At 52.2% G+C, this 12,289-nt stretch overlaps 1 protein-coding gene across 2 annotated transcripts in view; it reads left to right on the top strand.

Annotated features, from left to right (window-relative positions):
* The first annotated feature begins 5,066 nt into the window (after nt 1-5,066).
* Nucleotides 5,067-12,289, top strand: part of NUAK1 (NUAK family kinase 1) — a 73,238-nt gene continuing 66,015 nt past the window's right edge. Inside the window, exon 1 of one of the 2 annotated variants that reach the window (XM_047866474.1) lies at nt 5,067-6,004. In XM_047866474.1, the coding sequence (XP_047722430.1) occupies nt 5,747-6,004 (258 nt within the window). In that variant the 5' untranslated portion in view covers nt 5,067-5,746. The remainder of the gene's footprint in view (nt 6,005-12,289) is intronic. The other variant, XM_047866475.1, reaches the window with a different exon arrangement.

Here is a 12,289-nt window from a genome sequence, read left to right as displayed (position 1 = left end):
TCTTAGGTAATTTTCCAAAACCTCATCTAGAAAAATGGCAGACTAGCGTCAACCAAAGCATAGGCATTCATTGAGATGCACTGAGATGTCAGGTAGCTTGGAATAGGGGTCAGAACAAAACCCGAGTCAGAGACTTGGGTTCCAATTCTGACTAAAGCAGTTACTGTCTGGTCATAAGCAACTCGACCTCTTTGAGCCTCCCGGTTCTTAACAGCCAAATGGGGGATCATAATGTCCACCTTGCGGTTTTATGATGATTGGAGGTAATACATAGAAAGGTCCTGGCAGACAGATCGTGGATACACGATACTGGTATTACTATGTTTTCTGAACAAGTAGTTCTCAAGAAAGCAAACGTCCTTTCTTTTAAATGCTTTGAAAACAGAAAGCGTAATAAAGAACAAGTCATTAGCCTTAGTAAATATAAGTTGTAGCACAGTGCGGATGTCATGCTTCCAACTTCAGATGTTATAACCTCTGTCACGTAACCAGAATGAAGCTACGAGTCAGAGTCTAATCAAGTAGTATGATTAAACTGATTTTAATTGCCTCAATGCTAGTAGGAGTCATGCAAGATGAAAAATAAGCATAATAAAAACAATGACTGATTGAGTGCATACTTTATATCCTTTAACCTTCATACCAGCCCTCACACATATTATTGTTACCATCCCGAACACCACCTATGTTATAGCCACCACACTTAAAAAAAAAAAAAAACTTGGGGCGCCTGGGTGGCGCAGTCGGTTAAGCGTCCGACTTCAGCCAGGTCACGATCTCGCGGTCCGTGAGTTTGAGCGCGTCAGGCTCTGGGCTGATGGCTCAGAGCCTGGAGCCTGCTTCCGATTCTGTGTCTCCCTCTCTCTCTGCCCCTCCCCCGTTCATGCTCTGTCTCTCTCTGTCCCAAAAATAAATAAATGTTGAAAAAAAAAATTAAAAAAAAAAAAACTTGTTTATTTTCTTAAAAAAAAATTTTTTTTAACGTTTATTCATTTTTAAGACAGAGAGAGACAGAGCATGAATGGGGGAAGGTCAGAGAGAGAGGGAGACACAGAATCCGAAACGGGCTCGGGGCTCTGAGCTGTCAGCACAGAGCCTGACGCGGGGCTTGAACTCACGGACCGCGAAATCATGACCTGAGCTGAGGTCGGACACCCAACCGACCGAGCCACCCAGGCGCCCCTATTTTCTTTTTTTATAAATAAGTAATACAGTTTATTATCGGTTATGGATCAGGTAGCAGTGAGTCCATTCAATGTAACAAAGAAACATTGAACAAATGTTTTCATCTCAAGTATAACTGCATAGTTAGGAACTTTCCCTGAAGGTCAAAGATTTGTTTTCTTTTCTTTTTTTGAAAACTACTGGAAAACACTCCTCACACAATTTATACAGGAGATAGAAACTAGTGAAAAGAAATCAGAATTTATATCTGAGTAGAAATTGCAAGGTAATTAGGTGACCAACCTTACAGAAACACTTCACACCACATACTTTGTTATAAATTATAGGCACTTTTGTATGCGTTGACCTTTATTTGAAAACTTGCTGTCAATTGCACCAAAACAATATGATATATTACGTCAAGCATTTAGAGACCATGATATAATTAGGTTATATTCAATAGAGAATCAGGGGAACTCAGATTTTAAAGACCCTAAAATTCATACTGAAAAATCACCTTTGCTCTAGAGGTAACAGCACTTGCTGTCCTGGCAAACGAAAGAAAACTGTGTGGGTGCTTTTAAGCTCCCCCCCCCCCCCCCCGCCCCATCTCTTTCTCTAGGGGTGGAGAAATGCACTTGCTAAATCAGTACTTTGTGGTATGGGCCGAGTGAAGTACTGAATTGCCTAGGGAAAGGGGAAGATATCTGGAAATGTAGAAGCAATTAAAGCCAATAATTGTACAATGCACTGAATTCCTCAAAGATAATGGGTTTTCTTCAGAGGCCAATCAAATGTGCTGCAAATCACTAGGAATTGCAGTGCCTGCCTATAGAAAGCCTGGTGGTGGCACTCATCTCCGCAGCTCCCCATTTATGAGTTTCATAGGGAGTCCCCCCTCTGACTTCCACCTGCCCACCCCCCAAATGTAACATCCAAGTGTCACAAGCCGCTGTGGCCTTCTGCTGACTGTCAGTAGTCTCTCGCCCATCCATACACTCAGGCCTGGAGGACACTGCAAGATGAATGCACGGTAGCCACCACCCTTTTGAAGGTCAGAGAGTGGAGGCATAGAGAGGGAAAAGAATTGTCCGAGGTGGTCAATTGCCTGGGATTTGAACCCAGGCAGTCTGACTCTAGAACTCAAGCTCTTAATCAGGCAGCCTGGGATCTTGCTGGAGGAAACACTTTATCTATGTGAAAACACTTGAGCACAATGTGTGATAACATTGTGCTGAAGTGTGGCTCAGATTATAAATGCAATAGGAATTCAGTCTGGAGAGGAACTCCCAGTGCTCAGGCATGACTGTGTGCCAGGCATGGCACTGGGTGTTTCCACCCTTCCCATTTAAGGAGAGGTAGCATGGCACATGCAGAAGGGGAAGAGCATGAGCTTTGGAACTGCACAGGTAGGGTTTAAATCCTGGCGTTGCTATTTATGACCTGTGCAATCTCAGGCAAAGTCAGTTTTCTGATGTGGTGGCCTTAAAGGAAAATAGGGAGTATGACAAGCACCTTACAGAGGACAGTTTACTATCATAAAATAGTATCAGAATACATTAAGTGCTATTCATTCAACAAATACTGATTAAGTCGCAAGCATTTGGAAGCAACACTATTAGCCAGAATGCTACATTACACTGTTATAATAAACCCCTGATCTCACTGGTATAACACAGCACAAGTTTAATATTTGCTCACACTACTTTTCTTTTTTTTAAATGTATTTATGTATGTATGTATTTATTTATTTAGTGTGTGTGTGTGTGTGTGTGTGTGTGTATGTGTGTGTGTGGGAGAGAGAGAGCGAGCAAGTGAGCACGGGCAGTGGAGGAGCAGAGAGAGAGAGAGAGAGAGAGAGAGAGAGGGAGACACAGAATTTGAAGCGGGCTCCAGGCTCTGAGCTGTCAGTACAGAGCCTGACAGGGGGCTTGAACTTGCGAACGGTGGTGGGGGGAGATCATGACCTGAGCTGAAGTAGCCACCCAGTTGCCCCTCACGCTACTTTTCTAATGCAGATTAGCTGGGCCTACTCTGTCATCTTTACAGAGACCCACACTGGCTTGGTGAGGCTCTGTCTCTGCATTTCCACGGTTGTCAACGTAAGATTGCCAGGGTTGAACTTTTGGGATTCTCAAGACATGCGGATTTGCCCATTGGCCCTTAAAAGTTTCTACCTGAAAGCAATGTGTATCACTTCTGCTCTCATTCCATTGGCCCAAGTGAGTCATATAAGGTAGTAGATTCCTACCACATCCCTTGGGAGTAAGAGGAGGGGTGGGGGTTGGGTGGGGGGAGAACCAGGAAATGCTTGGTGAACAATTTTCATCACCACTATGCAGTCTGTTTACCTGTAAAACAGATCGGGGAATCCATGTTTTAAGAAGAAGACACAAAAGCTCTGAGAGGTTAAGTCATTTGACCAAGGTCACACAGCCTATCCATGGGGGATAAACCGATACTTTGCTCACTCTGACGCTTTAATTTACATGCACAATGTCTAGAGACTTTATATATACGCAGAATACAGTTTCAGGATGGGGGCGGGGGGGCCCTGCAAAGTGTGGAGGATAGAATAGGATTTGCATAGACATGGCCTTCCTGTTTGTATTATGCAATAATCAGTGTGCTCTCGGGGAAGGCAGGAGGGGGCAGAGAGGGGTTTATGTCATCATCAGCAGATTGACAGAAGTTTGGACAGAGAAGGATGCCTAACGCTGGAGTGTGGCAGAGGCACAGGTTTGGGGGACACGATGACTGCAGCACTTTAGGCCATTTCTCTGGCAGCAGGGAGGGGGCTCCCAGGCAGGACAGGCTGTCGAGGGAGCCCAGGGTAAGGTGATAAGGGGTAGACATGAGTGAAGACAGCAGGAATGCAGAAGGGATGAACCTGAGAGCTGCAGAGGAAGGTGGAGAGCGGCTCACTGGTGGAAAAGTAAAGAACCACCAGGCGGTTTGTACAACGCTCGGGACATTCTTCATACCTCACGCTCCCTATCCCAGTCTGGTATACTGCACCATTATAAAAAAAAATTCCCTAAGGCCTCTTTTTCTCTCGCCTTGCAGCTTCTTAGGAGAAGGTGTGTATGGGGGTGGGGGGCAGCTTCACCGCGGTGGGACGCCCTTCCGCCCGACCCTCGGCCTGCGGGCTACAGTCACCGTTACCACCTCCGAGATCTGGTCCTTTCAGTTAGAGGAAAACTCCCAAGGCCCAAGGGGGCCAAGAGGCCTGCCGGTCGCCTCTTGCTCAGAGGGCTCCGGCCCTGCTCCCTCTGAGGTCCCCGGTTCGTCCACCTCCGAAGGCGGCCTTCGCGGGCAGGGTGGGCGCCCGGCTCGGTCCTGGCGCCCCTGGCTCCGCACCTCTTCCACGCCCCCAACTGCCTTCCCTTCCCAGGCGGCCGGAGCCCTGGCTGGTGTCGGAGGGCAGGCAGTCCCGCGGCGGGCCCCAGGTTCAGCCTCCGGGCCTCCCTTCCTCCCCGACTCCGCCTTTCCTCGGCGAGCGCGCGGGGCCGGGGTCGAGGCGACCCCCCCCCCCCATTGGGGTCCTCCGCCGAGCACAGCCGCCCCAGCCGGAGGAGGGGGCCTCGGAGGCGGGGTGCCAGCCCCGGCGGGGCGGGAGGGGTGCGCACTGCGGCGGAGGGGCCGTGACTCACCGCCTGTAACCCAACACCCGCCCCGCTCCCCTCCCCCAGCCTCTCCTCCGTCTCCGGCCTGGCGGCCGCGGCGACACCTAAAAGAAAATGAAGGGGCGCCCGGGCCCGTGGCGCCCCCGGCCGGATCGCGAGCGGGCCCCGGCGGCCTCCGGCTCGGAGCGCTCCCGCTTCCCCCGTCTCGGGGCTCGGCGAGCCGCCGCCGCCGCCCCCGCCGCCCGGGCGCCAGCAGGCAGGGAGGCCGAGCGGCCGGAGCAGGAGGCGGCGGCGGGAGCGGGCCCGCGGTAGCTGCGGCGGGCGAGCCCGGGGAGGGGGCGCTGGGGCTTGGAAGCCCCCGGGCCCCGGCCCGGCCGAGCGAGGACAAAGCCCCCTGGCCGCCGCTGCGGCCTACCCGGCGCGGCACAAAGGGCGAGTCGCGACACGCACCCATCCCCCTCCCAGCTCGGGTGGCCCCGGGCCCCGGGCGGCGGCGGGGAGGTGGGGAAGCCCCGGCCACACCGCCCCTCGCTCCCCTCCCCCGGGGCCGGCCGAGCGCGCCGCCCCCGCCCCCGCCCCGTCTGCGCGTCCTCCCGGGGAGGGGTCGGGGGGCGCGGCGCCCCACATAACACTCCCCCTCCTGCGCTCGGAGCCACCCCTCTCCCCTCCCTCCTGCAAACACCGCCGCCTCCCCTGCCACCGCCGCCACCTCGCCTGACGCTCCGCAGCTCGCCGCGGCCGGGGGGCGGTGCGCGGACCGTGCGCGCCAGGGGCGCCAGATGTGCAGTCGCCGCTGCCGCCAGTGACCGAGCCGCAGCCCGAGCGGGATCGGGCCGCCTCCCCGATGCTGCGGGGGCGACCTTGAGCGCGCCCCGGCTTCCTCGGCGGGGACCCCGACACCGCGAGCGCCGTGCCCGGTCCTGCCCTCTCCAGCCCGGCTCGCCCCGCGTTCGGACATGGAGGGGGCCGCTGCGCCCGCGGCCGGGGACGGCCCAGACTTGCGGCCGGGGGCGCCGGGCTCTCCCCCGGAGGCGGTGGCGGGGGCAACCGCAGCCCCCGCGGTGGCGGCGGCCCCGGAGCCCAGGAAGCCGCACGGGGTGAAGCGGCATCACCACAAGCACAACTTGAAGCACCGCTACGAACTGCAGGAGACCCTGGGCAAAGGCACCTACGGCAAAGTCAAGAGGGCCACCGAGAGGTTTTCGGGCCGAGTGGTGAGTGCGGGAAGCCCCCGGGGGCGCGGGGTCGGACGCGGCGGCGTACCCAGGGCGCGCGGGGCGGGGGTCTTGGGCACCGAGACTTTCTCGTCGGAGAGCGGCTTCCCGGGAACCCCCAGACAGACTCCTCACTCTCCCCAGCTCGCCGTGGCTCAGGCGTGTCTCTCTCTCTCGAAACACTTGTTACATCCTGTCTGCGCATATTTTGGGGGTTTTTCTCCCAGCAGCAAAGTAGTGTTTATGATTTGCAAACACTTTGCAACGTTGGGACCGTGGAGGTCTCCCTCGCGGGCACGCATTCAGCCCAAGCCCTGGAATGCCTCGCTGCTCTAACTCCGAACAGACCCACATCCTCAGCGGGGTGCTGTGGTTCCCCAAGTCCTGTGTCCTGTAGATGAATGCGACCCCCCACTCCCACTCCTATTCCCCATCACCCTGGTGCTGCTTGTAGCTGCAAGGGAGGGTGGGCTCCTGCCTCTGTTTTTTGTTTGTCTGTTTGTTTGTTTTGTTTTGTTTTGTTTGTTGTTGTTTGTTTTTAAAAGAGAAGGTTTGGGAGCAAAAGTTAAAGGCAGCTGCATGCCTGCGGGTTGTGACAGTTTGCCTCCGGCTTCTGGGAGGACTGAAATGCCCAGGGCATGGGTAGCCACACAGATGCCGAGTTGCAGCCGACTGACTCCATTGCATTTCAGGTCCTGGTTTCAGGGCTACTGAATTGCGGGGTCTGGCCCAGCCGCCCCACTCTTCGTGACAGCTGAAACCCTGCCAGGGTCCCAGCCCCATTTGCAGCTCCTTGAGTGCCTTGGGGTCTCTGCGTTGTCCTGAACTTGGTTTGTTGTCGTTTTCCTTTCTGCAGAACAGGCCCTTGAAATCCACACCGCTTGTGGCTAGAGGGTTGGGTTCAAAGTGACTGACTGTTGCAGAAAGATTTCGTGTGGTGTGTGGCAGAAAATTAACATGGTTCTTTGATTTGAAGCGTATCAGATGTATTTTAATCGATTTAGGGCCAAAGTCAGGAACTAATTATGATACTCCTTGCGTGCCCTTTTGGGGGGTGTTTCGGGGCCCAGAGTTGCTTATACACTTAACAAATGACCACGGCGAAAAAGCAAAACGAACTGGCGAGGGAAGTGGCAGATTGATGTTGGTAATTTTCTTTTCGATCTCTACAGGAACAGTTCTGGTGGGGGTAGGGGGTACCAGTCAGAAAGTTTAGCCCCTCTATTCTCAAATATTTGGATACCTGGATAACTCCCACATCCTAAGTTCCCCTGTTTGGGCTGATCCAACTGTATTCTATAGCTTAAAAAAAAAAAAGGGTCTGTGATAGGTTAATTGGAAATTCGAGACATTGTGCATTGTATTTTGAAAGGCGTCTTCAGTAAACAAATCCTACAGCCAACAAGTGGTTCAGAATTCATTCTGGGCAGGTGCCACTTTTTTGTAGGTTGAAGATTCTGTAGAGACAGTTGTAAAGATGTACTTTGAGGAACGCACTTTCAGGTTGGTGGAAGAAGAGGCTGAGAAACGTGCACTTCATTCATGCTTTTCTTCTGAGGTGATATTCCCCAGGCTGGATGTTGAAGAAGCAAGAAGTAAGCCTCGCTCCTTGCTCGTGTTGTCTTAATAGCTGTTGAAGAATCGCGCTGGGAAGCTGGGAAGCGGAATAATGAAAAACAGACGCGGCTGGAGCTGCAGGTTGAGGATGTGAGCCTGTGAGGGGTTGAGTGGTAAGGGTGTGTCTGGAGGACACAGAAGCCCGAATGCTGGGGAGCGGCCGCCAGCTGTTTGAAAGAATGAGATCTCGTCTTATGGGAGACACCTTTCTGAGTTTCCCTGGGGCTTCCTGTCAAGCATTCGTCTTGCTGTCTGATCCACAGACGAGGCTAGAGTGAAAGGGATTGCATCAGGAGACGGGAGCCTGCCTTTCTCTTTTGGTGGGTGTCTTTCCCTTTATTTGCAGAAACTCTGAACATTCCGTCGGGATTTAGTTGGACGGCCGCTAGGGGGCGCCCTGAGAACGGGAGAAGCTCCTTTCTCAGCCGGGAGACTGAAGTCCTGCTCTCTTATTGTCCAGCCCTGGTTGTTTCCCATTGTGCTCTTAATTTCAGCTAAATCTCTTGTTTTACTAAAAAATTAGGTGAAGATTTTGAGTCTGGTAGCAGATCCCAGCTCAGAAGCTGGAAATCCTCAAACTGCTTTCTATTTGATACATAAACTTAAGAATGTTAGCAGAATCATGTGGTGAGAACCTTGCATTAACCAGATGGGAAAACTGAGGTTTGGAGATGGGAAGGCCTCCTTGGCCTTGAGTCCTCCCCCTGCTGAGCACAGTGCTCACAGATGGTGTAAGAACTTAAGTGAGAAACAGGAATTGTCAGGTGGAAAATTCCCTATGCCTGGCTGAACAGAAAATAAAACAAACACACAAAAAAATCGGTCAGCAAGTCGTTCTTGCCTGTCCAGCGCTTGGCGATTCAGAATCTGTCCAGAGCAGCAAGGAATTTTCATCTGAAGTGTGGACTTGGAGTTTGCTTCTGGTTCTAAGGATGCACCTTGCTTTTTGGGGTGCGGTTGAAGAAACCTGAGAGAGCACTGTCTCCGGCCTGCCTTTTCTTTCAGTCTTCTATTTTCATGTGTGCCCACGTCCTCTCAAGAGGAGCAGAGGCTTGAAGCTGCTTGGCCTGTGAGAGTAGCTGGCGTCCCAGATGGGAGATGCTGTGGAATCAGTGGGACACCCCCTCCCCCTGTTGAAAGCAGCTCAGAGGCAGACAAGTGTTTAAAACTGAAAATGTTGTGGCTTTTAATTGCACATCTGGAAGGGCCTTCGGAATCAAACAGAGCACCGCACAACACCGTCTTCTGTGTTCTGTGAAAGCCACTTCCGAAGAGAGTTGCAGGATCCCGAGCTCAGAGTGGCCGACTCGGCCTGGCCTGGTCCAGCCATGCTCCCCTCTGATTCCCAAATGTGGTTTGTGGCCACTGCCTGAGGGTGTCAATGACACAAGGGCTCCGAGTGGCTTGTTCTGGAGATGAACACATCCCACAAGGAAGCACTCTCGCAGAGGGGCTGAGAGCCCTGGCCAGCATTCAAATCCTGACTTTTCGCCAGCTCTGTGACCTTGTGCAGGCTATGTTACTTTGAAACCTCAGCCTCCTCATCTGTAAAATGGGCTGGCAGTGGTACCATTTTCATGGGCCTGTTGTAATAATTGAATAAAATTGTCTATAGAAAGCCTCAAAAAGTGAAATTCACCAATTTAGTTGCTTTCTTTTAGCAGATTCTTTTTTTTCCTCACCTCACGTGGACTTTCATTTAGATTTTAAGACCATCAGAGGGACATGGTGCATTGGACAAATTAGCCTTGTATCACTCAGAGTGGTAGGGGAAATAATCGGCTTCTTGGCTTGATTAGGGAGAACACAAGGTGAACAGAAAAGTGCGCCCATGAGGAGCCGAGACAATCAGCCAGATTGTGATAGGATCTGAAAGCATTTCTACAGCCTTGAATTTGGGCTTTGTTTCTTGCACAACTTTTGTTTTGATACAGTTTTGGGCAGGGCTGCTGAGTGGAGCCCTGTGGCATAACACGGCATGCATTTTCTTTGAGCCAAACTGCCTGGACCTTCAGGCTGCTCAAACTATTGCCAAAAAAACCCAACCCCCCAAAACAAACAACATTTTGAGGAGAGGTGTCATGTGATCACCTCACCATCAAGGGTTCGACTTTTCCCTTGCACCAGGTCATCTCTCCCGAGCCGGGGGGCGAGGTCTCCAGGAGGGGTCTGGTCCGGGAGTGGCGGATCAGCGGGCAGAGTGTGCCCCTGGTTTGCCGCGGCGTTCCTGGCTGCCGGAGCTCTAGCTTGGGTGATGGGGCATCTTCACTTAGCAAAGGAACTGCTTTCACCAAAGATGGGTGTTTGAAACCCTAGCCCAAAGTTGCTCCCAGCCTGGTGCCGGGAAACTGCAAACGAAGGGCCCAATGTAGGAAGCGGGCCTGCTGAGGCAGGTGACGTGTGGCTGTCCCGTGGGGGTGGCTGGGGTGCCTTATTGCAATTATGGCCCCAACCCACTTTCAGGGAGTAAAGGGACATTGGCAAACATGTGGTCCAAACTTCTCCTCTTGGAGACGGGAAAAATAAGGCATAGAATCGTTAAGTGATTTCTCTGCGGTTGCACAGCCAGGAAGTAACCCAGCTGGGTCTAACCAATCTGATTCTCACTTTGGTGTTTTTCCATCACTTGTTTAATAAATCTTTACTAGAGCAAGATGTGATGCTCACTCCTAAACAGCTCGTAGTCCAGTAGCAAAGATAAAATGTACTTACAAATTTTGAGCTAATTCTGTGCAGTTCAACCAAGAGTTATTACCATCTCCCCTGTGTTTCTCCCCGTGTGAAAGGCCGGGACACAGGCATGACTGAGACCCACGGGGCTACCCATCTGGTGGAGGAGGCAATAAGCAGTCACTAGGTCTGAGTACCTCCTTTGTGCAGGACTGGATTATATCAGGTGATTTTCATGTTGGAATGTAGCTCCCTGAAGCTTAGTACATTTCGCTGAGTTCAATCCTGGACAGGAACACCCCCTCCCCGATTGCCGCCGCTGCTATGATTATTACTGGCCGATATTTTTGAAAGCTTGGGGTGTGACATGCCATGCTAACTGCCTTACAGACATTTCCTCTCATCGAAGCCTTACAACAACCCTGAGAGGTGTGCAGTCTAGCTAGACCCATTTAACAGATGGGAAAAATGATGTTTAGGGAAGTTGGATAACTTGCCGAGGGTCATACAGCTAAAGAATGTCAAGTAGTCGGTTTCGAAACCCGCTGCTGCTACAGAAACGGAGAACCTTCCTCATGTTGCACAATGGATGGCCTCTGGATTTGGGCGTGGTTCTTTGCTCATGGTGTCAGAAGACCAGCCATGGGGTGATTCTTTTCCCCGGGGGGGTTTCTTTGCGCTGTTTGGGAAGGGGCAGTGGCATAGTGGAGGATTAGCAAGGGCAGTTGATGTTCAAGATGACCCTTGATTTGGTTTCAGGAGACTGAGATACAGGGAATTTCAGGCAAAGGGAGATTTTAGGGTGAGCAGGCCGTGTTGCTTAGGATGCAGGGTTTGTGCTGGGAGGCAAGATTGACAAGATAGGATGGGGCTAGTAATAATAATATTTCATGATGGTAATAGCAGCTAATACTTTATGAGGGCTTATACCATGGGTCAGGTACATCGCTATGTACATATTACCTTTTTTTTTTAATGTTTATTTGCTTTTGAGAGAGACAGAGTATGAGCAGGGGAGGGGCAGAGAGAGAGGGAGACACAGAATCCGAAGCAGGCTCCAGGCTCCGAGCTGTCAGCACAGAGCCCGACGCGGGGCTCGAACTCACGAACCGTGAGATCGTGACCTGAGCCGGAGTCGGACGCTTAACTGATTGAGCCACCCAGGCGCCCCCATTGCCACGTACATATTAACTGATTTAATTCTCATAATGAGCCCATTTTCTAGACGAGGAAACCGAGTCACCGACTGTGAAGGTCACACGCAGCTGCAGGGTCAGGGTTTGGACCCAGGCAGTGTGAACGCAGAGACCTTGACCATATCTCTTCCACTAGGTGGGCTGACCTGGGTTCTGGTCGCAGCGGGGCTCTAAGCCCAGCAGTCTGGTGTGCTGGCTTGGAGAGGGGAGGCTAGCTTGGAGGTTTTCGCAAGAATTGAGGTATGAGGAGATAAGGATCAGAACCGCGTTGATATGTCTGCTTCTGGCAAACTGCTTGTTGGGCCGCGAGTACGCTTTAATGAGTCAAGTCAGGGAGCGCTCCATCTGGACCCACACTGAGTTCTTTGTTCCTCGAGTAGCCTCTGATTCTGGAATCCCTAGCGGGTCTGGAGAGGTCAGCTGGTTCACCTCCCCGCGTACAGGTAGAGATGTGCCCACACCGCACAGGACGTCTCACTTCCTCCTGGGAAGCCGCAGGAAAGGAGGATTGAGGCAAAGTATCTTGTCTGTTGGAAGCCCTGTCTCATTACCTCCTGTCACTGCCTCCCGTAGTGCCAAGCGCATAGTAGGTCCTCAACAAAGTCCTGTAGGACGGAACTGAAGTGAATGCATTGAGCAAGGGAAGATCTTAGGAGATGGAAAGGCCGTAGGTCATCGTCTCTGACCTCAAGGAGCTTTCTGATTTGCTGGGAAGAAAAAACAACGGCTGGAAACGAATGGCCGGTTACACAGCGAAGTCTGCAAAGCCAGGCAGACCATTCTCCGCACGGATTCCCTTTCT

This window comes from Prionailurus viverrinus, chromosome B4 (genome assembly GCF_022837055.1).
Source record: "Prionailurus viverrinus isolate Anna chromosome B4, UM_Priviv_1.0, whole genome shotgun sequence".
Classification (NCBI taxonomy): Eukaryota; Metazoa; Chordata; class Mammalia; order Carnivora; family Felidae; genus Prionailurus; species Prionailurus viverrinus.
This window is presented reverse-complemented; position numbering and strand designations above follow the sequence as displayed.